The sequence below is a fragment of the Cupressus sempervirens genome, chromosome 9 (assembly GCF_028749045.1).
Source record: "Cupressus sempervirens isolate cs-2001-9-10 chromosome 9, ASM2874904v1, whole genome shotgun sequence".
NCBI classification, from domain to species: Eukaryota; Viridiplantae; Streptophyta; class Pinopsida; order Cupressales; family Cupressaceae; genus Cupressus; species Cupressus sempervirens.
Window position 1 is genome coordinate 621,645,903 of NC_143126.1, and position 23,897 is coordinate 621,669,799.

Sequence of the window (23,897 nt, forward strand, 5' to 3'; positions counted from 1 at the left end):
TTGGCATATCTGCTACAATTGAGTGTCACCAATCCTCTGATATCTGAATCATAGAAGTGAGGTGTGGCCTATGGGATAAAACATCTGCAACAATATTTTGTGTCCCCTTAACATATGTGATATCAAAATCATATGCTTGTAACTTACTCACCCCCTTCTTCTTATGATCATTCAGGCCCCGCTATCCCAAAAAGTGCCTCAAACTATTATGATTAGTTTTAATACAAAATTTGTTGCCCACAAGATACTGTCTGAATTTGGCCAAGGCATGCATGATGGCCAACATCTCCTTATCATATATGTTGAATGATCTCTCAGCCCCTCTGAGTTTCCTACTCTCATAAGCTATAGGATGTTTGTCCTACATGAGTACAACACCAACTCCCTCTCCAGAAGCATCACATTGAAGCTCAAATGGCTTTGTGAAATCAGGCAATGGTAATACTAGGCATGTAGTCATTATTTCCTTGAACCGCATAAAACACTCTTCTGCCTCCCGAGTCCACACAAATGCCCCTTTCTTCAGAAAATATGTCATGGGTGCTGCATGTCATGAGTAGCCACTAACAAACCTGTGATAGAATCCACATAGACCAAAGAACCCTCTTAACTATGTAAGGTTCTCTGGTGGTGGCCAATCAACAATAGCATGGGTCTTTTTAGGATCCATTCGCACTCCTTCCATACTAATGATGTGTTCAAGATACAACAATTCTATCATCCCCAATTCACATTTGGACTCCTTGGCATACAAGGACTCACTTTGTAAAATGCTTAATACTATCTCCAAGTGCTCTAAATGTTCCTGCCATGTCCTACTATAGATCAAAATATCATCAAAGAACACTAGCACAAATTTCCTCAACTGATGGTGGAAGACCTTGTTCATAGTGGACTGAAAAGTGGCAGGTGCATTAGTCAAACCAAAAGGCATGACTACAAACTCGGAATGCCCGTAATGACATCTAAAAGCAATTTTTTCAATATCGTGCTCTCGAACTCTGATCTGGTGATAGCCTGATCTCAAATCATTTTTTGTGAAATAACAAGCCCCATGCAATTCATCTATTAGCTAATCAATGCATGGGATGAGATACTTGTTCTTTATAGTTCTCTTATTCAACACCCTGTAATCAATACACATTCATAGAGTACCATCCTTCTTTTTTACCAAAACAACAGAAGATGCAAAGGGTGACTTACTTGGTCTGATGTGTCCCATTGCTAGCAACCCATTGATGGTCCTCTCCATCTCATCTTTGAGTCATTTTGGGTGCTAGTATGGTGTGATCATGACGGGCTTAGCACCTTCCTCCAACTCAATAATGCGCTCAATACCTCTGTCTGGTGGCCTGCCTAGTGGAATCTCACTGAATACCTTCCCATACTTGATTCTCAATTTCTGAATATCTGGATGATATTCAGTCTTTTGTTGCCCCTCCTGGGTAGGCATCAAAGCGCATATTGCCACCTACTCTATATTATTATGTTTGGCTAATCTCTCCAACCACCTAAATGAGATAGTCTTAACATCACCATTACGGATAGCCTTTAGCACATGAGTCATGCCATCCACCACGAATCGTATCTCCATATCCTCCAATCTTAGGGTAACCTCCTTCAAAGAATGTAGCCATTGCATCCCAAGTACTATGTCCATGTCACCCATGTTGACCACATGATACTCTGCCTTAAGTTCATAGTTGTTTAGGCGCAAAGGTAGATCTCGTAACATCCTATCACAATGAAGAGTATATCCATCAGCTACCTTAACTCTCAGTCCCTCAAACTCCTTAGTAATGAGTCCACGCCTCTCCACAAATCATGCATCAATAAAATTATTTGTGGCACCTATATCCAACAGAGTAATAATCTTTTGTCCTACCAAGACTCCCCAAAATCTAAAAGATCCCTCTCTTTGAATACTAGATAGACGTGTCTCTTGTAAATGTATCTCTAGAGCCTCTTTTTTCTCAGCAGTATCTACCTCTTATTCACCCTCTGCCTCATCGGGATCCTCATCATGGTGCTCTGAGATGTCTGAATCTGAACCTTCGTAATAAGCCCACATAACCCGATTAGCCTTCCCCTTAGGCTTCATAGGAAAATCATGACCAAACTCATAGGGACCTTTGCAAAAGAAGCATAGCTTCTTCCTACACAGGTCATTAAGTGTTTCCTTATCCCAAGGTGCAGCTAGCTTGTCTTTTGAGTCACTAACCTTCTCTTTACCGTTACTGAATTTCCCTTTGTTATCTCTAAATGATGAAGAATTCTTTGAACTAAAAAAGTTTGCTGGAGCTGCAAGTTCCATAATATGGGCTTTCTTCATGGATTCCTATAATGTAGGAGTATCAAAGGCCTTAACCCACCCCTTGAGTGGTTCAGTTAATCCCTCTGTGAATAAGATAACTAGCCTCCTTTCTGAAATGTCAGGCACCATCACTGCAAGCTTCTAGAAGTCATTGATAAATTGTTCTAAACCTCCTGACTATCTCAATTGGGCTAACTCCCGAAAATAAACTTCAGTATTTTTTTATCAAACCTTTCTATCAATCTATCCACAAACTCTTGATAAGTGCTTACCTGATTGTGTTGCAGTGTGATCATGCCATCTGTCCACCAATCACGTGTTTTCCCATCTAAGTGTAAAGTGGCATACTTGAGTGCTTCAAATTCTATCATAGTCTTTAGAGATAGGAAATTATCTACCTTATGAATCCAAGCATGAGCAGTCATTTTTCCACTGCCATCAAATGTGGGTAATACCAACTTGTCGGTGAACTGTTGCAACTCACTATGTTTATCTACTTGCTTCTGCCTAGCAGCTCTATAGTTCAGGTACCTATCAAATGTCCATCCATCCTGTACATATTCTGGTAATAAATCCCACTCATTCCTCACTTGTTGGAGTTCATCTACAATATCTGTTACCATAGCATCAGTTGTGCATGTTGGAGTTTCTTCTCTAAATGTAGGACATGTGGGTCTATCAACTGTTCTAGACCATGTCCTATGTTGTGATCCTGCTATGCTTCTTTCATCCTGATCATTATTGTGATTATTTCTCCTATTTTCCCCAATCAAATGTTGCATCATAACCATCATTTCCTGTGTACTTGCCTCTATTGACTGTAGAAGCCTCTCCTATTGCTGTAAAGTCTCATCATCTCGCACACTTCTGGATGGGCTTTGAGAATGTCTCTTAGCCATATTCTTAGTTATGTTGGTTCCTTTCTAAACTAAATTAAATGGTAGCTGGGTAACCCTATCAGGTTGGTAGGAAACTGCTTTGATACCACTGTAATGACCCATACCAATAGGACACTAAACAAAACCCTAAATTTAATACACTCCTAAAATATATTGCTGAAATAAAAGAAACCATAGTGCCAATGTTGTTGAGATAATGGGTGTTGCACACATTGCATAATATTGTTATTTTATTATTTTATTTTTATTATGTAATGTTGTACCTAGATGGATGTCCAACATGTAAAGATTCCCATAGAATATTCTTGATGAGTTGTATTGTAACATTGTGATAATATTTCATGTAATTATTTAATATTGGGGAAAAGAATTAAATGCCCAATATTAAATGTGGGGTCAATGGGTTAGCTAGCACATGGTATTAGCACATGGTTTATGTAATACCACTTAGTGGTTTTGTTGGACTTGCTACTATATAAGCAGCCACAAGGTTAGTTGTTGTAGAGTGAGAGTAAGAGTGACAAGGAGAAGACAAAAGGCAAGAGTCGAGCGGGACAAAGCTTAACAGGTTAGCCAAGGGAGCATTTGTGAAGGTTGAAAGCATGGCATGGGATGTGTGGATTCATGCTTGTTCACATAGTTTGCTTGGTTGTGGCTATGGCCATGAAGGCTTCCATGGTTGTATGGCAATGGTATTTTTGCTGAATAATACATGGTAATGGATGCTTTTGGAGGCTAGGTTTTTCCCTCAATGAGGGTTTCCCAGGGTATATCTTGTCTCATAATTTTCTGGGTATGTTGTCTATTCTCTCGCATGTGGATTTTAATTCCGTGTTTATTTCAGATCTATTATGGGTTATGAGAAAATGGTTATATTCTTTGTTGCCAAGTTTCCTTACAAGTGGTATCAGAGCTATGGTTTTATTATTGTAATCCTAGATTGAATCCATGGGAATGCATGAGAGGATAAAAGAAAAGGGCAAGATATACGAATGATTTATTGCAGATCTGAGGCTTTTGGGTTTGCTGTTATGATGGGATGTTAAAAGATTTGGGCATGTCAAATTTTTGGAGAAAAGAATTTTTTCGGATATTTCATTTAAATGAGGGTTTTGGGGGGTAACTTGCAGAAATGACCTCCTAGGTAAAAACAGACCTCACCATTGGATCCGGATCGACATTCCCATAAATTTTGATATATAATATGCCCTAGTTTGGCCATGTTCAGAGGAAATGAAAGAGTTTTTTAGTTTCAGCCCATGATGGCCATCAAATTTAATCCCGTCAGAATTTTCAAAAACTGAAAAAAATTAAAAATTAAAAATCGTACTGAAAATGGTAAAAAGACCATCTTAGTAAAATGGCCATAACTTTCTCTCAAAATATCGGATTTCAGAGTTCTTATAGGTGTTGGAAAGCTAATTCAGAGCACTACAAGATGATGTAGGTTTGATTCTATGATTTTGAAATTTTGTTAGGTTTTCAGAGCCCTAAAGTCAGATGTTGTTTATTTTGAGCACAAATTAGGGCATAACTTGGGCATACGGAGTCGAATTTTGGACTTCGAGTAGTCAACGGAAAGATCTTGGAGAGCTCTACACATTGGTTCAAATTTGGTGTAGGTTTGGCATGATTTATTTGGTGATATATTTATCTGAACAGTTTATAGATATATTTTAACTATGGTAACATTGTGAGTTTATGGCATTGGAGATTTAAGTTTTGATGTCATTGTATACTCAGTTCATATTCAGATTGGTCTCATGATGATATGGTTATTAGTGTTTAGTTTGGATATGCATGATGACTTGTTGGATCTACAAGTTGTGCAATGTTGTAAGCGGTTTATACTTACAGGTTGCATTTATAGCTTGGTTATAGGTTGTCTTTGCCCATTGATCTTTCATTATTGATGCATATTTAGATTGGTGGCTTGGATTTGGGTTGTCTATGCCCTAAGTCACATGATTTTATCTTCATGTAGAAGGGATGAGATGTTCTTACCAGGTACAGTCATGGTGGAGGATTGTGGTTGACTATGCTGACAGGTTGGACATATTGAGAGCCAGATGCTCGGTTCATGGATGTGATCATGGTGTCATAGATTTTGGCATGACATGATTGGTTATACAGGTACATCTTTGATGTTCATTAGCTTGGATTTTTTGATTCAGTTATGGTGATATATCTTCTTGGTTGAGGATCATAGTTATTTGGTTTCTTTTGAGGAGCTCATGATGTGCACTTTGAGTTCTTTGATGGTTTGATGCCTTGGTTGATTCTCATGGTTAGAGGATGGATTTTTCATCATCATGTCATGGATAGCTTGGATACACGATTTAGTGGGAGCTTGTGACAGTGATGGGGTGACAGTGCAGGATTAGTTCCTGATTTGGTTTATATCTTCTTGGTTTGGAGAGGATGGATTTTATGATGCCATAGGTGATTTGGTACCACAGTCGAGTGGGAGTTGTTGGCATTGATATATTTATTGAGTGTTTGCAGATGTTGGAGGTTTGTCTTAGATCCTGTTGCTGCAGAAGTGTCTTTGACATTTGCATGGTGCACTTGTTATCTTCATGGTGTGTGGAGATGGTTCTTCATGGTATGTGGAGATGGTTTTCTTCATGGTGTGTGGAGATGGTTGTATCTTGAGGACTCACAGGATTCTTGGTAAAGGTGTGGTTTATGCTTCTATTTGGCATGTTATCCTTGGTGTGAGGATGGTTTCATTATTATGTCATGGTATACTCTTGATACGCGTTTAGAGTTGTGACATGTTATAGTGTGTTCATGTGGAGCATGTTATCTCTTTAGTTGAGATGGTTAGATCATGTTGCCATGTTTATGTTCCTGAGGCCATGGTTGGAACTTTGACATTGATCTTGGTTTAGTTTCTTGGTATTGAGTACACTGATCATAAGCTGGATACTTCGTGATATTGCTATGTTGCATTTGGAGCTGGCATGGATTGATTGGTTACAGGTGCTCATGGATACTTAGAGACGGTGGTGATGTTGATTTCTCTTGGATTAGAGAAGTATTTGTTGGGACGATTGATGGTTTCAACAAGAAGTCCGAGGGGCAGTCACCTGATATGGACTTGAGAGGAGATTGTTATTAGATGAGTCTTGGTTGGAGACTTGGGTATCTTGATAAGCATTCTAATTCCCCACTCTTGGTCTACTCGGTGGTTTGCTACTTGAGAGGTATAGCCCATTGTTTCTCTCAATTGCATTATATTTATGCTTGTCTTTCATGGATATGGATCTTGAGCTATGGTACATGAGTTAGTTCTGGAGGGTTCATTTGAGAGATGGTTAAGCATTGGTTATCTCCATGTGCATATGTTGTTATGCTGGTTGAGTTTGGGAGATGGTTTTATATTGGGCATATTCCTTGGATTAGGAATGGTTATTCCTTGGTTTAGGAATGGGTTTATTGAGTTTTATCTTCTTGTGAGAGGCTTACATCCATGATTAGTTATATGGTATGGTTTGGGTGTTGTTGAGGCTTCTTGTTGGGGTTTTATGGAGGAGATCATACTTGCACAGTTTACATCTAGAGGTGTGTGTAGAAGGACATGATACATGTTATGATTTGCATGGTTTCTCCAGTCTTGGTTATCTTCCTGGTAATCAATTTTTCTTACATTGGATTTGAGATTGGTTAGAGATTGTAATCACTGGTTTATGCTCATGTATGTCATGTGAGAGATGACATGGTTATTCATTTATCTCTTTCCTCTTTTGGTTGTGGTGAAATTGGGAGAGCATTGGAGACTTGTTATGAGAGTTGTTCTTGCAGGATATTAGTTTATGTATTGTGGATGTCCTTGATACTACATGGATTCACTTCTTTGAGATGTTGTGAGTGGATTGGTTATAGATTTGACATTATCTTTTGCAGTGGGAGCTTCTTGGTATATATGTGGCAGGTATTGCTCTTGAGGCTTATGATTGCAGGTTACATTGGATATGTTGGTGATATGAGATTCACTTGTTATACCTTTGAGGTATGGATAGTTGGATGGGTTTGGCACTTGCTGTGGGTGCTATTTCAGCTATGAATATTTTGACAACTATGGATACATGTGATTACCTTTGGATCAGGTTATTTGTGCTTGGAATTTTAGTTGGTACAAGATTTTATGATCTTCTAATGCAACAGGTTGGGTGGCTTTCTCTTTGGATGGCTTCTATGTATGTCCAGTGGGAGTGGCATAATAGGAGGTGAGATCATTCATGTTTGAGATGCTGGATACTTTGATTTTGTTGCAGGTACCAGGATGGAGCACTTGGTTTATTTTGATCCATGATGGTGGATATGCTGGGAGGGATTGTTCCCCTGTTCATTTATGTGGCTACGAATTGACCCTATGCAATGTATACAACAAGTGGGAGATTGTTGAGATAATGGGTGTTGCACACATTGCATAATATTGTTATTTTATTATTTTATTTTTATTATGAATGTTGTACCTAAATGGACATAAACATGTAAAGATTCTCATAGAATATTCTTGATGAGTTGTATTGTAACATTGTGATAAAATTCATGTAATTATTTAATATTGGGGAAAAGAATTAAATGCCCAATATTAAATGTGGGGTTAGTGGGTTAGGTAGCACATGGTATTAGCACATAGTTTATGTAATACCACTTAGTGGTTTTGTGGGACTTGCTACTATATAAGCAGCCACAAGGGTAGTTGTTGTAGAGTGAGAGTAAGAGTGACAAGGAGAAGACAAAAGGAAAGAGTCGAGCGGGACAAGGCTTGACAGGTTAGCCAAGGGAGCATTTGTGAAGGTTGAAAGCATGGCATGGGATGTGTGGATTCATGCTTGTTCACATAGTTTGCTCGGTTGTGGCTATGGCCATTAAGTCTTCCATGGTTGTATGGCAATGGTATTTTTGCTGAATAATACATGGTGATGGATGCTTTTGGAGGCTGGGTTTTTTCCTCAATGAGGGTTTCCCAAGGTATATCTTGTCTCATAATTTTCTGGGTATGTTGTCTATTCTCTTGCATGTGGATTTTAATTCCGTGTTTATTTCAGATCTATTATGGGTTATGTGGAAACGGTTATATTCTTTGTTGCCAAGTTTCCTTACAAATGTATTCATTCAATGAAATCCAAATGTTTTTACAAATGATATGGAAAATTTTAGCACCAAAACATTATGACATAGCACATTACAGAGAAACCCTAACTGGTTGTGTACAATTGAGAACTTGTTGCAACTACAGATTGAAATGAAGAACCTGGATTGATCAAATGGTGGAGACTGAATGCTGAAGATGATATGGTGAAAGTGCAACTCCACTTGAAACTCCAAATCAGCAATTAAGCACAAGTGAAAGGACTAAAATATCCTTCCTACAGCTGCAATAATTCAAGTGATCTCTCACACCCTCAAAATTATGTACCAATTGAGAGTTTTCGTTCTCAATGGCCAATTGTGACTACTTGCAAAAATCCTAGGCTCCATAACGCACATCAACAAAAATAAATAATAAATCTCGATGATAGGCAATGAGCCTTCAATGCCTATTTTTTTTTTTTTCTCGATAGGTCGACCTCTTTTTTATTTATTCATCGCTTCTTCTAGCAAACTCTAGAAGATTGATTTATTTAATGATTTTATAAAATATCACTTTATTGAGTTAATTAAATATAAAGTTATCTTGTAATATATTTTTATTGATAACTTTATAAATAATTTAACTCCTCCAAAAAATGGGGACATTACAGAAGAATTGATTATTTTAATCATTTTGTCAAAATTAGCTAAAGTTTTACAAAAATGGTCATTGTGGCATAAATGGTAAAATAGGTAATTTTTTATATGTATCGTTAAGAATTTATAGTTGGAAGTAACTCTTCCATAGAACATAGATAGTAATGGTTTTAATTCCAAAAATGAAAACTATGCTACTATTATCACCAATAAAAACTTGTGATACTAGAGTAGATGTCCCTATGCTAGTAATTTTTTCATCTAACATTCACTAGAGATGGCCTTCAACAATTTTTTTATCCAAGTGTGTAAACCTTTTGTCATAAATTTTATGTGTATTTCCCTTGTGTAAACTATGCATATTGGGAAAGTGAATGACTTTTTCCTTTCTTATAAGTATAGAGAATTTAACATCATAGTTAGGCTCTACACACAACTTCCTTAGATTCTTTTCAGCATGCACAATCTTCTTTATTGTTGGGCGTCTCTTTGTTACATATATCCAAACTAGAATGGTTGAACTTGAAATCCCATGCTCATTGCCACATGTGTAGGACATTGCAAATGGATCAGATTCATAAATCTCTCTTCCTTGGAAGAATTAAGATCATCGGCATATCAAAATTATATCATAGGCTGTAGATGCTCTTTAATGTAGGTTCAAGAGCTTGAGCTTATTCTCCATGTTGTAAAATTGCAAACTAAAGGGTAAATTTGGAGTATTTAGATTATACAATTATCTTTTAGTCTCCAAATATGCATGATTCATTATGCTATTTGAGTAGTTGTTCTAGCATAAAGAGAATCCTTGGTTTGCAATTTTGTTCATCTAAATTAATATATGAACTTTTTGCAAGTTGGTGCCCATATTTTTGGGAGTAATTGAATAATTAATAATCCACCTTTTGACGCATATCGAACTACTACTATCCAAATAGCAATCCTTTTGAATAAATTTATTTGCTATAAATGTGTAGTCACAATGTAAACCTATGTCATCTAAGTGTCTATCTTGCTTGGAACATTGAACTTCTAAAGTCCTTTAAGTACCTTTCTAGGATATGTGGATTGGGGGTGTTATATTATACAAATAGTTATAGTGGTGAGTAATCGAGTTGTAGCATTCAATAAGTTTCTATATGGGCCAAGCATTACTTACTCTTTTGTATACCTACACCTTGATCTTCCAAATTAAAGCACTTTGATGGATTGAAATGATTGTGGAAATTTGACTATTAAAGTATCATCTAGTAAATGTTCTTATAAATATGTAGATGGAATTAGTAATTTTTGATGTAGTGTCGATTTTAGATGAAAAGCTTCTAGTATGAAGTACATTAGTACATTTGTTAATGATCAAGTTGATCAAGTTACTATGATATGCATTTGAGTAACACACATGTAATGAGTGTTTATCTAGTATTTAAATGTGAATATGTTGCTTAATTTCTTTTGTAAGAAAGATTTATTTTAGAGGCTATGGAAAAGTGAAATTTGAATTCTTTTATCAATAAGTTTACTTAACCATACTTAATCAATGCATTATATTATATGATTTTCAAAACAACACATGTCATATTTAGTAGGATTCTTGACAAATTTATGATGTGCAAGTTTTACAAATTGATGATTTTGTTACAGCATCTAGGGGACAACACCCATTGCTATATTTAAGAAAATTTTGTGTAAACACATTGTTACCAACTCCATCCTTACAAAAAAATGCATATTATGATATTTAATATATCTTGCTCTTATGTTATTAAAATTAGCTTCCATATTGATGCACCTAGTTCCTTTATTTAGAGTTAAAAAACACTATCTCACAATGGCAAAAAATACAATAAAGACAATATGCTCTGATTGGCATAAACATTGCACCTTTTGGTGCAACTACTAATAACAATATTTTTTTTTTCCCTTGTATTAGGATCTTGGAAGACCAATTTTTCTTGGAATGTATTTCATAAGAAGACAAATCTTACTATCACATCCCAAACAATAACTATGAGACTAAACTAGTTTGAACAATAAGTATGAGATTAAACTAGGTGAATTTATAGTATTGAACCAAACTTATGTTTCAACCTAATTCATATTTGTATTTGTAACTCTAATCTTTTTGGTAAACTTATTGAACTAATATGCAATCCTAAACATTTATCCATTTCAATGAATTGTCACATATTTGAATGTTGAAATTTGTTTGGCTATGTCTTTGTAGAACCAAATATAAGAAGGAGAGAAATGACATTTATAGATACTATTGAATAATTTATCAAAATGAGTTACATTATGACCTTTAAAATGATTAACTCAACTATTCAAAATAAAAATTACGATAGAATACTTTAAAATGAATATTCTACTCTTTATTATTAACATTTTACATTCTAACTCCTAAAAAATAAAACATGATTATAAATTAATATTTTAAATATAACATCAAATATAAAATTCAACACAATTTTTTTTAGCTACCTCATAATTATTAATAAAAAATTAAAACTAAAATTATATTATTTTTTCCTATTTTCAAATTTAAAGAGGAATACGGCATGGATGGTTATGCTGGTTTTACCCATAAAAAGATAACTTATGCATGGTTTTTAAGAGCGATGAAACACAAATACAACCTTTTACAACATATATTTCATATGTAAAAACAAAAGACATATATTTCATATGTAAACCATTTAAAGCTGATTTTAAAACCTTACCGGAGGGGGTACTTCGAGGAGTAATCACATGTTGAGCAAAATAAGCTTGCACTGTATCTAACCAGTCATTATATTGCTTATCCTGCGTCGGGAAAGTCAAGATTTTGTTCTTTACCAATCTGAGCCTCATGACATGGCTGTTGCTGTAACGCTCCGAGCTTTTATAAGGTTCATAAGGAGCAGTGACAGAGTAATAGAGCTTCACCCCGTGGAAATACTTCTTTGCCATCATTGTCTTATTCTCTAACCATTCTTTCAGTTCTTCTGGAACAGATACACCCTCTAAATTTTCTAGGATCGCGTCTTTAAACCAATCAAGACAAGCTTCATGATCGTCATCTGCTTCACAAGTGTTTTCATCAAATCCTTCATATGAGACCTCATTAGTACTTTGCCAACTCACTTTGATTTCCTCTAATTTTGGGCACTTATCAATCTTTGAAACTCCTTTCATATTATGGTTGTAGAGCAGATTAAACAACCGTAGTTCATGGCAGCCACTAATATCAGGAGGAAGTACAACTCTTATGCAATTATATAAACTTAGTTTCTTCAACTTTCTCAGTAAAGAGAAATTAGGAAACCTCTTCAAATGTTTTAGTGAGAAGAAGTAAACATACTCTAACAGGACACAGCATGTAAGATCCGGTGGCTCCGTTATACCACATTTGCCAATTTCAAGCACAGTCAAATTCGATAGACTTCTGAAACTCGGAAGTCTTTCTAGTCTCCCCATATTCCAGAGTTTAAGGCTTTCCAGTCTGCAACAAGACTTCAAACTCTTGGGCACCGACGAAGAACATGATGAAATGTGCAACTCTAGTGTCTTTAAAGCACTTGACACATCCATATCTTGACATTCCCTCACTGCATAGCATTCGAACAAAACAATTTTGGATACTTTGTTACATCCAGCGATGCGCGGCGGGGCAGCCATCTCGCAGCAACTGTTGAGGACAATACTTTGAAGCTCCACGCATCCAGTACAGTCCAGTGGCCCCTTCACTTTATCACAAATACTGAATTCCACTTTCTCCAAATGTGATAAGCCATTTAACTTTGGGAATTCCAAAAGGGATGGACAGCGAACATTTATCTCTTGAAGGAGAGAACAAGGGGTAAGATCTCCCATCTGGCTGATCACCTGGCTGACTGCAACGTCGATCTCAAGATATTGTAACCCGCTGAAGCTGCTTAGCTTGGGAAGCATGAACATTTTATCTACCCCTCTTATCTGAACCCACGTCAGGTTTAGCAAGTTCTCCATTCCTTCAAATTCTACCAGAACTTTGCAATCGTGTAGTGTAATGCTTCTGAGACAATCCATTCCACCCAAGTCAAGCTTCCTCGTATTTTGCATACCAACAAGTTGAAGCAGCAATAGATTTTGATGAAACTTAGGAGCAATTTGGGACGGATCTCGATGCATGCATCGCTCCATCTTAGCCAACTCAAACCCTTGATTGTCTTGTGAAATAAACCCGCGTGTCCTGGGTTCGTCGCCCTTCCAACACAGCCATCTCCCCATTTCATTTGCTTTGCTTTGAGCAAACTCAATATATAGATCGTGTATGCAAATTTCAGGGCTAAATTCTTCAATAAAAGCTTTCCTACTGAGATATTCAACCTGAAACCACATATATTTGGAAAGTTTAATTTAACGGTCTTCGATTACAGTAACCTAATCATTAATTAAAATGGTTTAAAAGAAAATATTTAACTCACTGCTTCCTCGACAAAATCAATCGATTCGTTACTACTTATTGCAAGCCACTTTGTAACATTGTAGGGAGACATGTTGGGCGGTATGTATACGGCAAGAAGCATGAATATCGTGCGATGTTTCGGCCTCATGTCATTAAAAGTTTTGTCCAGCAAACCGAACACATCATGCAAACCATATAAACATCCGCCTACCAAGCCATCGAACTCAGCAATCCATTCTGACAAATTCGAGCCAAATTTATCAGAGAGGTAGCTGCCAAAAGCTTTCAAGGCTAACGGATGAAATCTTCGAACTCTCCGACCATTGTCCCTACAGAGCTCCTGGAAAGCACATCTGTTTGCACACTCCAAAGCAAAAGATTTGTCCTTTGTCCCCAACGTTGACACTTCTGAAGACGTACTTCCCACCAAGATAGCTATGGCGTCGTCCTTTTCAAGGCTTGGGATGCGCATGCATGACTGTGGGTTAATTCTGTAACACTTCACTAGAATATCTATGCTTCGTGCGCTCAAAAGGATGCGGCTGTTTGTCCCGAAGTTTGCCTTGATAAATACTCTCACTTCGTCTTTGATGTTGATTTCTTCTGTGATATTGTCAAGAACCAACAAAACCCTCTGGCCGTTCATTTTATTTCTCAACGCAACTTCTGCCTGTAAGTTGTTAAAAACTGGATTTGTAAAGAGAATTATCAGTGGCAAGGAAAAATATCCTGCAGACAATATTAAATCATATGAAATTGCGCACCTGATCTTCTGTGAAGTTTTTGATACGCGACTGAGGGCAGTGAATAAGATAGTGCAGAGCAATTTTCGCTCTTTCGATTGAATTACCTCTGGAAAAATCCAGATGGCATACTTTACCTTTAAATTCCTTCAATTTGAAGTTGCAGAAAGCCTTGCCAAGTGTAGTTTTCCCTTCGCCCGCTATTCCATGCAATCCTGCAATACGGATTCCCTTTTCATTGGGCTTAACAATGTTGAAGAACTCTGCGACCTCCTGTGACCGTTAAAGTTGTAATTAGCATATGCGTGACTGTACAACAAAAGAGAAAGAACGGAGTAATAGAAAAAAAATGGTAGAGATTATTTTTCACCTGACACATTCGATGTTCGCCTTGCATAAAAGGGACATGGTACCTTGGTGAGGCTGCTGGAAGTTTGCCCCATATTTCATTCACTATTTCAGTTCTGAACTCCGTTTTATCGTCCTTTCTAATGAACTTCAAACCATTTATCCCGCGTATTGCTCGCAATGCATTGCACCATTCGCCACGCTGATTCTCCTCTATGCCAAGCTCTAATTTCCACTTATTCTCGAGTGAAGTAATTTGCTTAAGATCCGCGGGTGAAATTTTATAAAACAAGGGTATAATTTTGGGAGGGAGTCTTGCGTCTCTAGTGTCTCTAGCCTTCACGCAAGCAGCGAGTTCGAGCATTGGCCACTTTGATTCCAAGAATTCCTTAGAAAGAAGAAAAAGTGCTACTCCGCATGTCTCCACGGCTTCGAATATACGAGGGGGGAAAACATCCCCAACTGGCAAACTTTCATCCCGATCTTCATCAAAGAAGCAGGACAAACCTTGATTTGTCAGATCTATGTGGAGCTGCCTAACAAAATTTTTCTGCTTCCCGCTGTGACTGAGAAATACATCATACTTCTGACCGCTACTACTGCCAGTCGAAAACAATGAGTAAGTATTAATGTTGGACTCATTTGGCGGAGGAAGTGAGCAACATTTAAATAAAATACATATTACTACCTGTGCTGAGACGACTCGCTTGTGCCCGAACTTTTAGTCTCCCCGGTCGATTGTTGAGCTCGAGAATATTCCCCGCTGCTTAATTTCTGAGTGGTCTGGGTCTGATGTACTGGGGGACATTTTGCAGGTACTTCTTCACACAAAAAATTGGACACAGGTCACCAACAAGCGTGAATAAAAGGCTAGTGAAATTTCCAAATACTTTCGTACTTACTGCACATCCGCGATCAAATGATATTTCAAAACAGAGACTTGCAATTCTGATTTTCTCGTAGGAATATACAATGGAATAAAAATTCATTTGAAGGAAAAATAAAATGGAGACATACAAGCTTTCTTCTTGCTTTCTACTGAATTCTGAAATAGAAACATACAAAATAAATCTAAAGGCTGCAATTATGAATTACAAATAAACTTGCAGCATTATGAAGCTACGCCTAAACACTTGGAGCTGTTAAGATCTCTTACAGATTGTTCTCAAGGAACCACACGGAATGTCATGAGCAATCACTGTTCACTGCACAGTCAATCTTATACACACATTGTTGCTGCTCACAATCAACTTGATTGACTTAATGAAGAATAAAACATTTTTCACTTTTTTGTCTATTTGTTATCCCATGGCTTCCTCCTATTGTCCTTTATCCCTGTCAATTAGGTTCACCCCTGAGCTTGATGCCCTCTGTATCCATCTTACCTTTACCACTAATTAGCTTCTGTACTAGCCTTTAAATTTTAGTATCGCTATCCCCAATGACTTTCTTCAGGTCCTGCATTTGACCCAGGATGCCATCTTCAACCTTTTCCTGACATCAACCTCTTTCTTCAAACCTTTGTCCAATTTTCCAGCATCCTCTTTAGTGGCACTGATTTCATTAATTCTGATGAACTGTTAATAACAGCAGCAGGAAGAGAAAAAATAGAATAAAATAAAAGAGCAACAGATCAAAATACACACTAAAATGTTATAATTTTACTGATAGAGCACTGCAGATTTTTTTGTTGTTACAGATAAATCACAGAGGCTGGCAATTTATAATCACTTTTTCAGACTTCTGAAAAGTTCTTGGAACAGCTACGATGAGGATAAGGATAAGGATAATGAACAATCTGGAAACCAGCAATGTACAGGATATTTCTAGACTTTATATTAAATGCTCACCTACTGAGCACAGAAAATATTATTCTAACAACCTCTCTTAATTTCTACCACAAATGAATCTATATGTGAAAGAAATTAATAAAAAATCTAAATAGGATGGGTTCTGACATTAAGCCTTTTTAGGTACCCATTTAGAAGATAAAAATTTGATTTCCCTTATCACTATCACTTTGTCATTATGCTTTCGGTTTTTAACCGATTCACCCATAACCATTTGGAATTTTCCAACTAACACAATTTCCTATTGCTTTAAGTTTTTCACCCAAGCAAGTGGTTTTGGATTACCACAAACTCTTCAAAGGCTTGATACAAATATCATCTCAGTGATGGGAAAACCATCTCTAGGCATTTTTCCTTTATGAAATCTCATTCTTCATGGATGATTCTGATTTTCTCAAACCATTTATAACCCTTCTAGAGAATTCACACTTTAATGGATTTTTATTATTGCTCACACTTGAACAATTGTATTTAAACAAACCTTTGGTCATACCTATGATCTTTTGTCAACTTGATTCATAGCTCCATCCAAAGTCCATTTTTAAGCATTTCTCCATACAAAATTTTTTACACTATTTATTCCAACATGTCTTATCACTATTGTTAGGATAAACCACAGACAGAAATAAAAACTGCATGCAAATATGACCAATAACAGAAAATAATAGAACACACAGAAATGAACACAAGGCACCAAGATTTAACGTAGTTCACCCAATCCCTGGGCTACATCCACCAAACAGCAAGTCCGATCTTATTACAATCCAGTGATTACAACCTGATTACAATCCGTAATCCCTTACAGCTCAATACTGCCACAAGAACCAATTTCGTATCACCACATATAAAAAATACCCAACCCTAAGCCCTTTTTATACAAGTATTAAACCGCTTTAGGGTTATAACATGTCGGCCATAATATGTCGGCTACCATGTCGGCTACTTCCCAAAAAAAAAAATTTCATCAGTCACCACAATCTAACAATCTCCCACTTGGGGACTGATCAGGCTCCACACTAAACAACAATCTCCCACTTGGAGACTGATCCTGTAGCAATACAACTACCGCATGGGGCTCCCACCGGATCAAACCACCCTGGACTCTGTTGTTCTTTTATTCACATTTATTCTAAAAGACCAACTGAAGCTGAAGAGGAGTTCAGCTTCTCCCTTGTTACAACCTTTGTCAACATATCTGCTGGATTTTCATTGGTATGTATCTTCTCCAGCTTTAACTGTCCATCCTCCAAAACTGACCGAATGAAGTGGTACTGCAACTGTATGTGTTTGGTCTTAGAATGCAGAGCTGAATTCTTAGCAAGATGAATGGCACTCTGACTATCTGTGAACAAATAATTATCCTTCTGAGGATGTCCCAATTCTTTCAAGAAGAACTGAAGCCATATCATCTCTTTGGCTGCCTCTGTAGCAGCAACATACTCTGCCTCTGTAGTGGAGAGAGCATTAATCTTCTGTAGCCTAGAAACCCAGCTCACGGCTGCCCCACCAACAGTAAAGACATAACCTGTAGTACTCTGCCTGGTATCAATATCTCCAGCCAAATCTGAGTCAACATAGCCCTGTAAAGCAGTAGTAGAGCCCCCAAAGTGTAAACACTTATGGGATGTTCCTCTCAAATATCTGAGAATCCACTTGACAGCATTCCAATGCTCAAATCCTGGATGACTCATATACCTGCTAACGACTCCCACTGCATGTGCAATATCTGGCCTAGTGCATACCATAGCATACATCAAACTTCCTACAGCTGAAGCATAGGGTACATTGGACATCTTATCCTCCTCTTTTTGTGTCTTGGGACACATCTCCTTAGTCAATTTCAAATGACCAGGTAAAGGTGTGCTGACAGCTTTAGCATTCTCCATAGAGAAACGTTGCAACACCTTCTCAACATAATCAGCTTGAGATAGCGTCAATGTTCTGTTCTTCCTATCTCTGCAAATTTTCATACCAAGGATTTGTTTTGCTGCCCCCAAATCCTTCATAGCAAATGCATGTGCTAATTGGCGTTTCAGCCCCTTAATATGATCCATGTTAGACCCAACTATAAGCATATCATCAACATATAAACATAAAATAATGTAGCTATCATCATCCAACCTCTTAAAATAAACACAGTAATCTGAATGACACCTATTATATCCATGCTCATGCATAAAACTGTCAAATTTCAGATACCATTGCCGAGGTGCTTGCTTCAAGCCATATAAACTTTTCTTCAATTTGCACACTAAGTTCTCCTTACCTTTGACCTCAAAACCCTGTGGCTGAGCCATATATATTTCTTCATCCAAATCACCATGAAGAAAGGTTGTTTTAACATCCATCTGCTCTAAATGCAAATCTTCAGTAGCCACAAGACTTAAAACAGTACGAATAGAAGTCATTTTAACAACAGGAGAAAATATCTCATCAAAATCAATTCCCTTTTTCTGTGCAAATCCTTTTACAACTAACCTGGCCTTAAATCTTTTCTTACCTCCTTCCTCTTCTTTCAACCTGTAAACCCATTTATTCTGTAAAGCATTTTTACCTGCAGGCAACTTGCACAAATCCCATGTCTTATTTTTCAGCAAAGAGTCCATTTCATCTTTCATTGCAGACTCCCACTGAATCTTAGTATCCACCTGCACAGCTTCATCATAACTTTCAGGTTCACCAGCATCAGTAAGTAAAATAGAATACAAAGAGGGAGAAAACCTTTGTGGAGGTCTAATTGGCCTTGTTGACCGTCTAACATTCACTGGTGTGTGTGGTATTTGTTGTTGCAGTTGTTGCACATCATGAGGAATGGCTGGAACATCAGCTTTTGGAGTATCATCCAGCACTACATAATCATCTTCTTTCTTCTCATGTTGCTGCAACAGATCTTTGTACAACACTTTTTAATTGAATATGACATCCCGGCTTCTTATAATTTTATGATTTTCAAAATCCCAAAGCCTATAGCCAAATTCATTAATGCCATATCCAAAAAAGACACATTTCTTTGATTTAGCTTCTAGCTTGGTTCTATTTTCAGAGTCTATATGAGCAAAAGCTTCACAACCGAAGGTCTTGAGAAAAGAATAACTCACCTTCTTACCAGTCCATGCTTCCTATGGAATACCACAACCCAAAGGAGTAGAGGGACCTCTATTAATCAAATATACTGCAGTATTGACAGCCTCCGCCCACATGTGTAAGGGCAACCTAGCATGCAACCTCATGCTCCTTGCGCGCTCCATTATAGTCTTGTTCATGCGTTCAGCCACTCCATTTTCCTGTGGAGTCCTTGGAACAGTTTTCTGTCTACGAATACCATTAATGGAGCAATAATCTTCAAATTCATGACTGCAATACTCACCACCATTATCAGATCTGAGACATTTTAATTTCTTACCAGTCTCATTTTCAACCAAGCATTTCCATTTCTTAAAAGTTTGAAATACATCAGATTTCTGTCTAAGGAAATAAACCCATACTTTTCTAGTTGCATCATCAATAAATGTAACATAATAATGAGAGCCACCAAGGGAAGATACCTGAGCCGGTCCCCATACATCTGTATGCACAAGCTCTAATTTCTCCTTCTTGTTTTCCTTCCCTGTCTTTACAAAACTCACTCTCTTTTGTTTTCCATACACACAACTTTCACAGAAATCCATATTCACACATTTTAGACCTGGTAAAACTTTCCTTGAATGAAGTACTTTCATACCTTTCTCACTCATGTGCCCAAGTCTATTGTGCCACAGCGCTGTATCAGAATCTACAGCAGCTATTTGTTCTCCCTGCTCAACTGCAGTAATTGTTCCTGAATATTCATTTTTCTCTGAAACAATCAAAGTAGAAGGAACAATATGACCTATACAAAGATATAAGGTGCCTACTTTCACACCTTTTGCTACTACAAGGGAACCTTTTGAAACCTTCCAATTTTTATCATTAAAAGTAACTACACAACCCTCATCACCGAGTTGCCCTGCTGAAATTAAATTCCTACTCAGCTTTGGAACATGTCTTACCTCATGTAGTAGCCAATGATTCCCATTCTACAACTTAATCTTAATTTTTCCCTTTCCAACAATCTGACAGGGTTCATTATCCCCCAAATAAACAAGCCCAAAATCCCCTTGGACATAATCAATGAAATAACCTCTATGAGGTGTAGCATGAAAAGAAGCACCAGAATCTAAAACCCATGAATCATCAACACTCTCTAAAGACAGAAGCAAAGCATCCTCTTCGGATTTGTTACTTACCACATTTGCCTCTTTGTCTTCATCTGATTTATCTCCTTCATTTTTCTTTCGAGTCCAACAATCTTTCTTTTTGTGCCCTGGTTTCCCACAGTACCAGCAATCATTTGGTCCTCTCGATTGAGACCTCCTCACCTTTGACTTTCCTCTTGATTTCCCACGATTTCTAGAGTTACTTCCTCTTTCAGTCGTTTTGCCCCTGCTTTGTGCATTTAAAGCACTTCCTGATGTAGATCCACCTGAGGATTTTCTACGAGTTTCCTCACTTAAAATAACACCGATCACATCATCATATTTTAGGGTACTAGATCCAGGAATAGAATTACTCACCGACATTACCAAGCCATTCCAGCTTTCAGGCAAAGAACACAAAATCAAGAGAGCCCTAATTTCTTCATCAAAATTGATACCCACAGAAGATAATTGACTAGTAATAGTATTAGACTCATTTAAATGATTTGCAACAGATCCACCTTCTGCCATTTTCATATTAAATAAACGCTTCATGAGAAATACCTTATTTGAAGCAGAGGGCTTTTCATATAGTGTCGCTAGGGTTTTCATCAAATCTTCTGTCGTCTTTGCTTTTGTAATATTAAATGCCACTGATGGTGCTAAGCATAACCGAATACTTCCGAGTGCCTTTCTGTCCAAAAGATCCCATTCAGCCTCTGACATAGTTCCCTGATTCTTGGCTTTTCCTTCCAACGGCTTCCATAAATCCTTCTGATATAGATAGTCTTCCATTTGCATCTTCCATAACTGGAAGTTCTGCCCATTAAACCTGTCAACCCTCAGCTTACCCTCATCTGCCATCGCTCCCACTCAACTGTGAGACTCCCACTTAACCGTGAGACTTTCCTGCAGAGGATAACTGAAAAACAACCTCGCTCTGATACCACTTGTTAGGATAAACCACAGACAGAAATAAAAACTACATGCAAATATGACCAATAACAGAAAATAATAGAACACGCAGAAATGAACACAAGGCACCAAGATTTAACGTGGTTCACCCAATCCCTGGGCTACGTCCACCAAACAACAAGTCCGATCTTATTACAATCCAGTGATTACAACCTGATTACAATCCGTAATCCCTTACAGCTCAATACCGCCACAAGAACCAATTTCGTATCACCACATATAAAAAATACCCAACCCTAAGCCCTTTTTATACAAGTATTAAACCGCTTTAGGGTTATAACATGTCGGCCATAATATGTCGGCTACCATGTCGGCTACTTCCCAAAAAAAAAAATTTATGAAATATGTACATTACTTTCCTGATCAGTCACCACAATCTAACAACTATGACACTTTAAGCCACAAATATTACACGTATGTAGATCCCAACACTTGTCTTTTGTGTGTCCTTTACTATTATGATTTGAACATTGTATATATTGTTTACTTAGAACAAATTTTCTTGAATCAATAACATCATTTCTTTTATCTATTGTATATCTTAGTCCTTCATACTTTGGTCTCATCGTTGGTAGAATAGGTTTTGTGATTCCTTGTTCATGTTTTCCCAATCTTTTACCTTTGTAACCCATTTTCTTCATGATATTTTAACCAAAATTCTTATTATCAGAACCGATAGTATTTGATGCCACATTTTCATAGTCTTTCTTGCATTCTTTATCACAAACAACTTCAACAGAATCATACTTTTCTAATAGTGAATTCAAGTCATCTGTACTATGTGAAATATCATATAATAATTGTGTCTTCACATGTGTATTTCTTTTAATAACTGATTGATTTAGTTTACCCTTTAACAAGTCATTCTCTTCTTTTAGTCTCTTCATTTTGTCCTCTAATTCATCATTTGTTTCCTTAATATTATCAAACATCTTTTTTTTTGTTGTTCTAATTCTCCATTTGCTTCTATATAAACATTAATCTAATCTAGAAAGTTATATCTTACTACACTTAGTTCATTTCTTAGCTTTGTCAATTCTCTTTGCAAAACATTGTCTTCACATATTACTCTTGCATTTTCTTTCTTTACCTTCATTAATTCTACTTCTAAATTATTGGTCTTCTCCTTTTTAACTCTTCAAGATTTTGCCATTGAGATTAAACACACTCTCTCTCATCAATTTCTTTACAATATCTCAAATCTTTTTTAAAAACCACATTTACCAAACAATTATTGTTTTATTAACCGTAACCTTTCAATTCAAACTAACCCTTAAATTACACTCCTCTATTTCTGATTTTGATTATTGTGAAATATGCAATTCTTAACACCCTTTGTCAACATTAACAATTGCCATCAAATTTCATGCTTACCCTGATTCATATTTTTTATGACACTCCTAGTAGTGATTTGCAAACTTTGATCTTTTTCAACCTTGGTCAAGAGCTAAAGATCTCAATCTCCTACTGAAGACACATAACCTTTTTTTTAATAGACTTCAATGTGCTCTATAAACACTGTGATGCCTTTTTTTCCTTCATAGTTGTAGTTTCTTTCATAAGACACTAGAAATCCTCCACAAAATGGTGGCTTCAAAAATAATGCTCATTCTTTCTTTACAATTGGCAATTTGGTCATTAAAGAACTTTAGATCTGCAAACAAATCAGACTTTCACATAACAACAAAAATAGCACAACCCATGCATCATAATATGCTCTGATACCATGATGAACTATTAATAATAGCAGCAGAAAGAGAAAAAAATAGAGTAAAATAAAAGAGCAACAGATCAAAATGCACATTAAAATGTTATATTTTATTGATAGAACAATGCAGATTTTGTGTTGTTACAGATAAACCACAAAGGCTGGCAATTTATAATCACTTTTTCAAACTTTTGGAAAGTTCGTGGAATAGTTATGATGAGGATAAGGATAATGAACAATTTGGAAACCATCACTATATAGGATATTTCTACACTTTATATTAAATGCTCTCCTACTGAGCACAATAAACATTATTCTAACAAATTCCCTAATTGTCAAAATCAATTGAGGCCTTTGATTTCTCCTTAACCCTGTCAATATTATTTCAAGCACCCTAGTTAGGAGAGGAAACAAAGTCTTCCTTCTCCTTCACAATTTTCTCCGCTAGCTCCTCTTTAGACACTAACACTAAGTGTGCCACATTGTTCTTGATAGGAGAATCTACCCTTTCAATATGCTTTCCCTTCTCATCTTCTCAAGCCAAATTCTCCTTGTTCTCCTCTATTGGAGTCTTCAAGATTTTAACCAATGTAGAGGATTTTTTAATTTTTTTGACAAGAGGGGACTCTTCGCTATCTTCCCTCATTTCTACTCCATCACCTTCTTCCCCCCAAACAT

At 36.9% G+C, this 23,897-nt stretch overlaps 1 protein-coding gene across 1 annotated transcript in view; it reads right to left on the reverse strand.

The window, feature by feature from the left end:
- LOC149540239 (uncharacterized) overlaps positions 1 to 23,897 on the reverse strand; it is a 68,702-nt gene that overhangs the window by 21,551 nt on the left and 23,254 nt on the right. The window contains exons 2-6 of the mRNA XM_089801384.1: positions 15,161 to 15,293; positions 14,495 to 15,071; positions 14,146 to 14,397; positions 13,401 to 14,051; positions 11,676 to 13,302 (exon numbers count right to left, since the gene is read on the reverse strand). Of these exons, the coding sequence (XP_089657510.1) occupies positions 11,676 to 13,302; positions 13,401 to 14,051; positions 14,146 to 14,397; positions 14,495 to 15,071; positions 15,161 to 15,293 (3,240 nt within the window). The remainder of the gene's footprint in view (positions 1 to 11,675; positions 13,303 to 13,400; positions 14,052 to 14,145; positions 14,398 to 14,494; positions 15,072 to 15,160; positions 15,294 to 23,897) is intronic.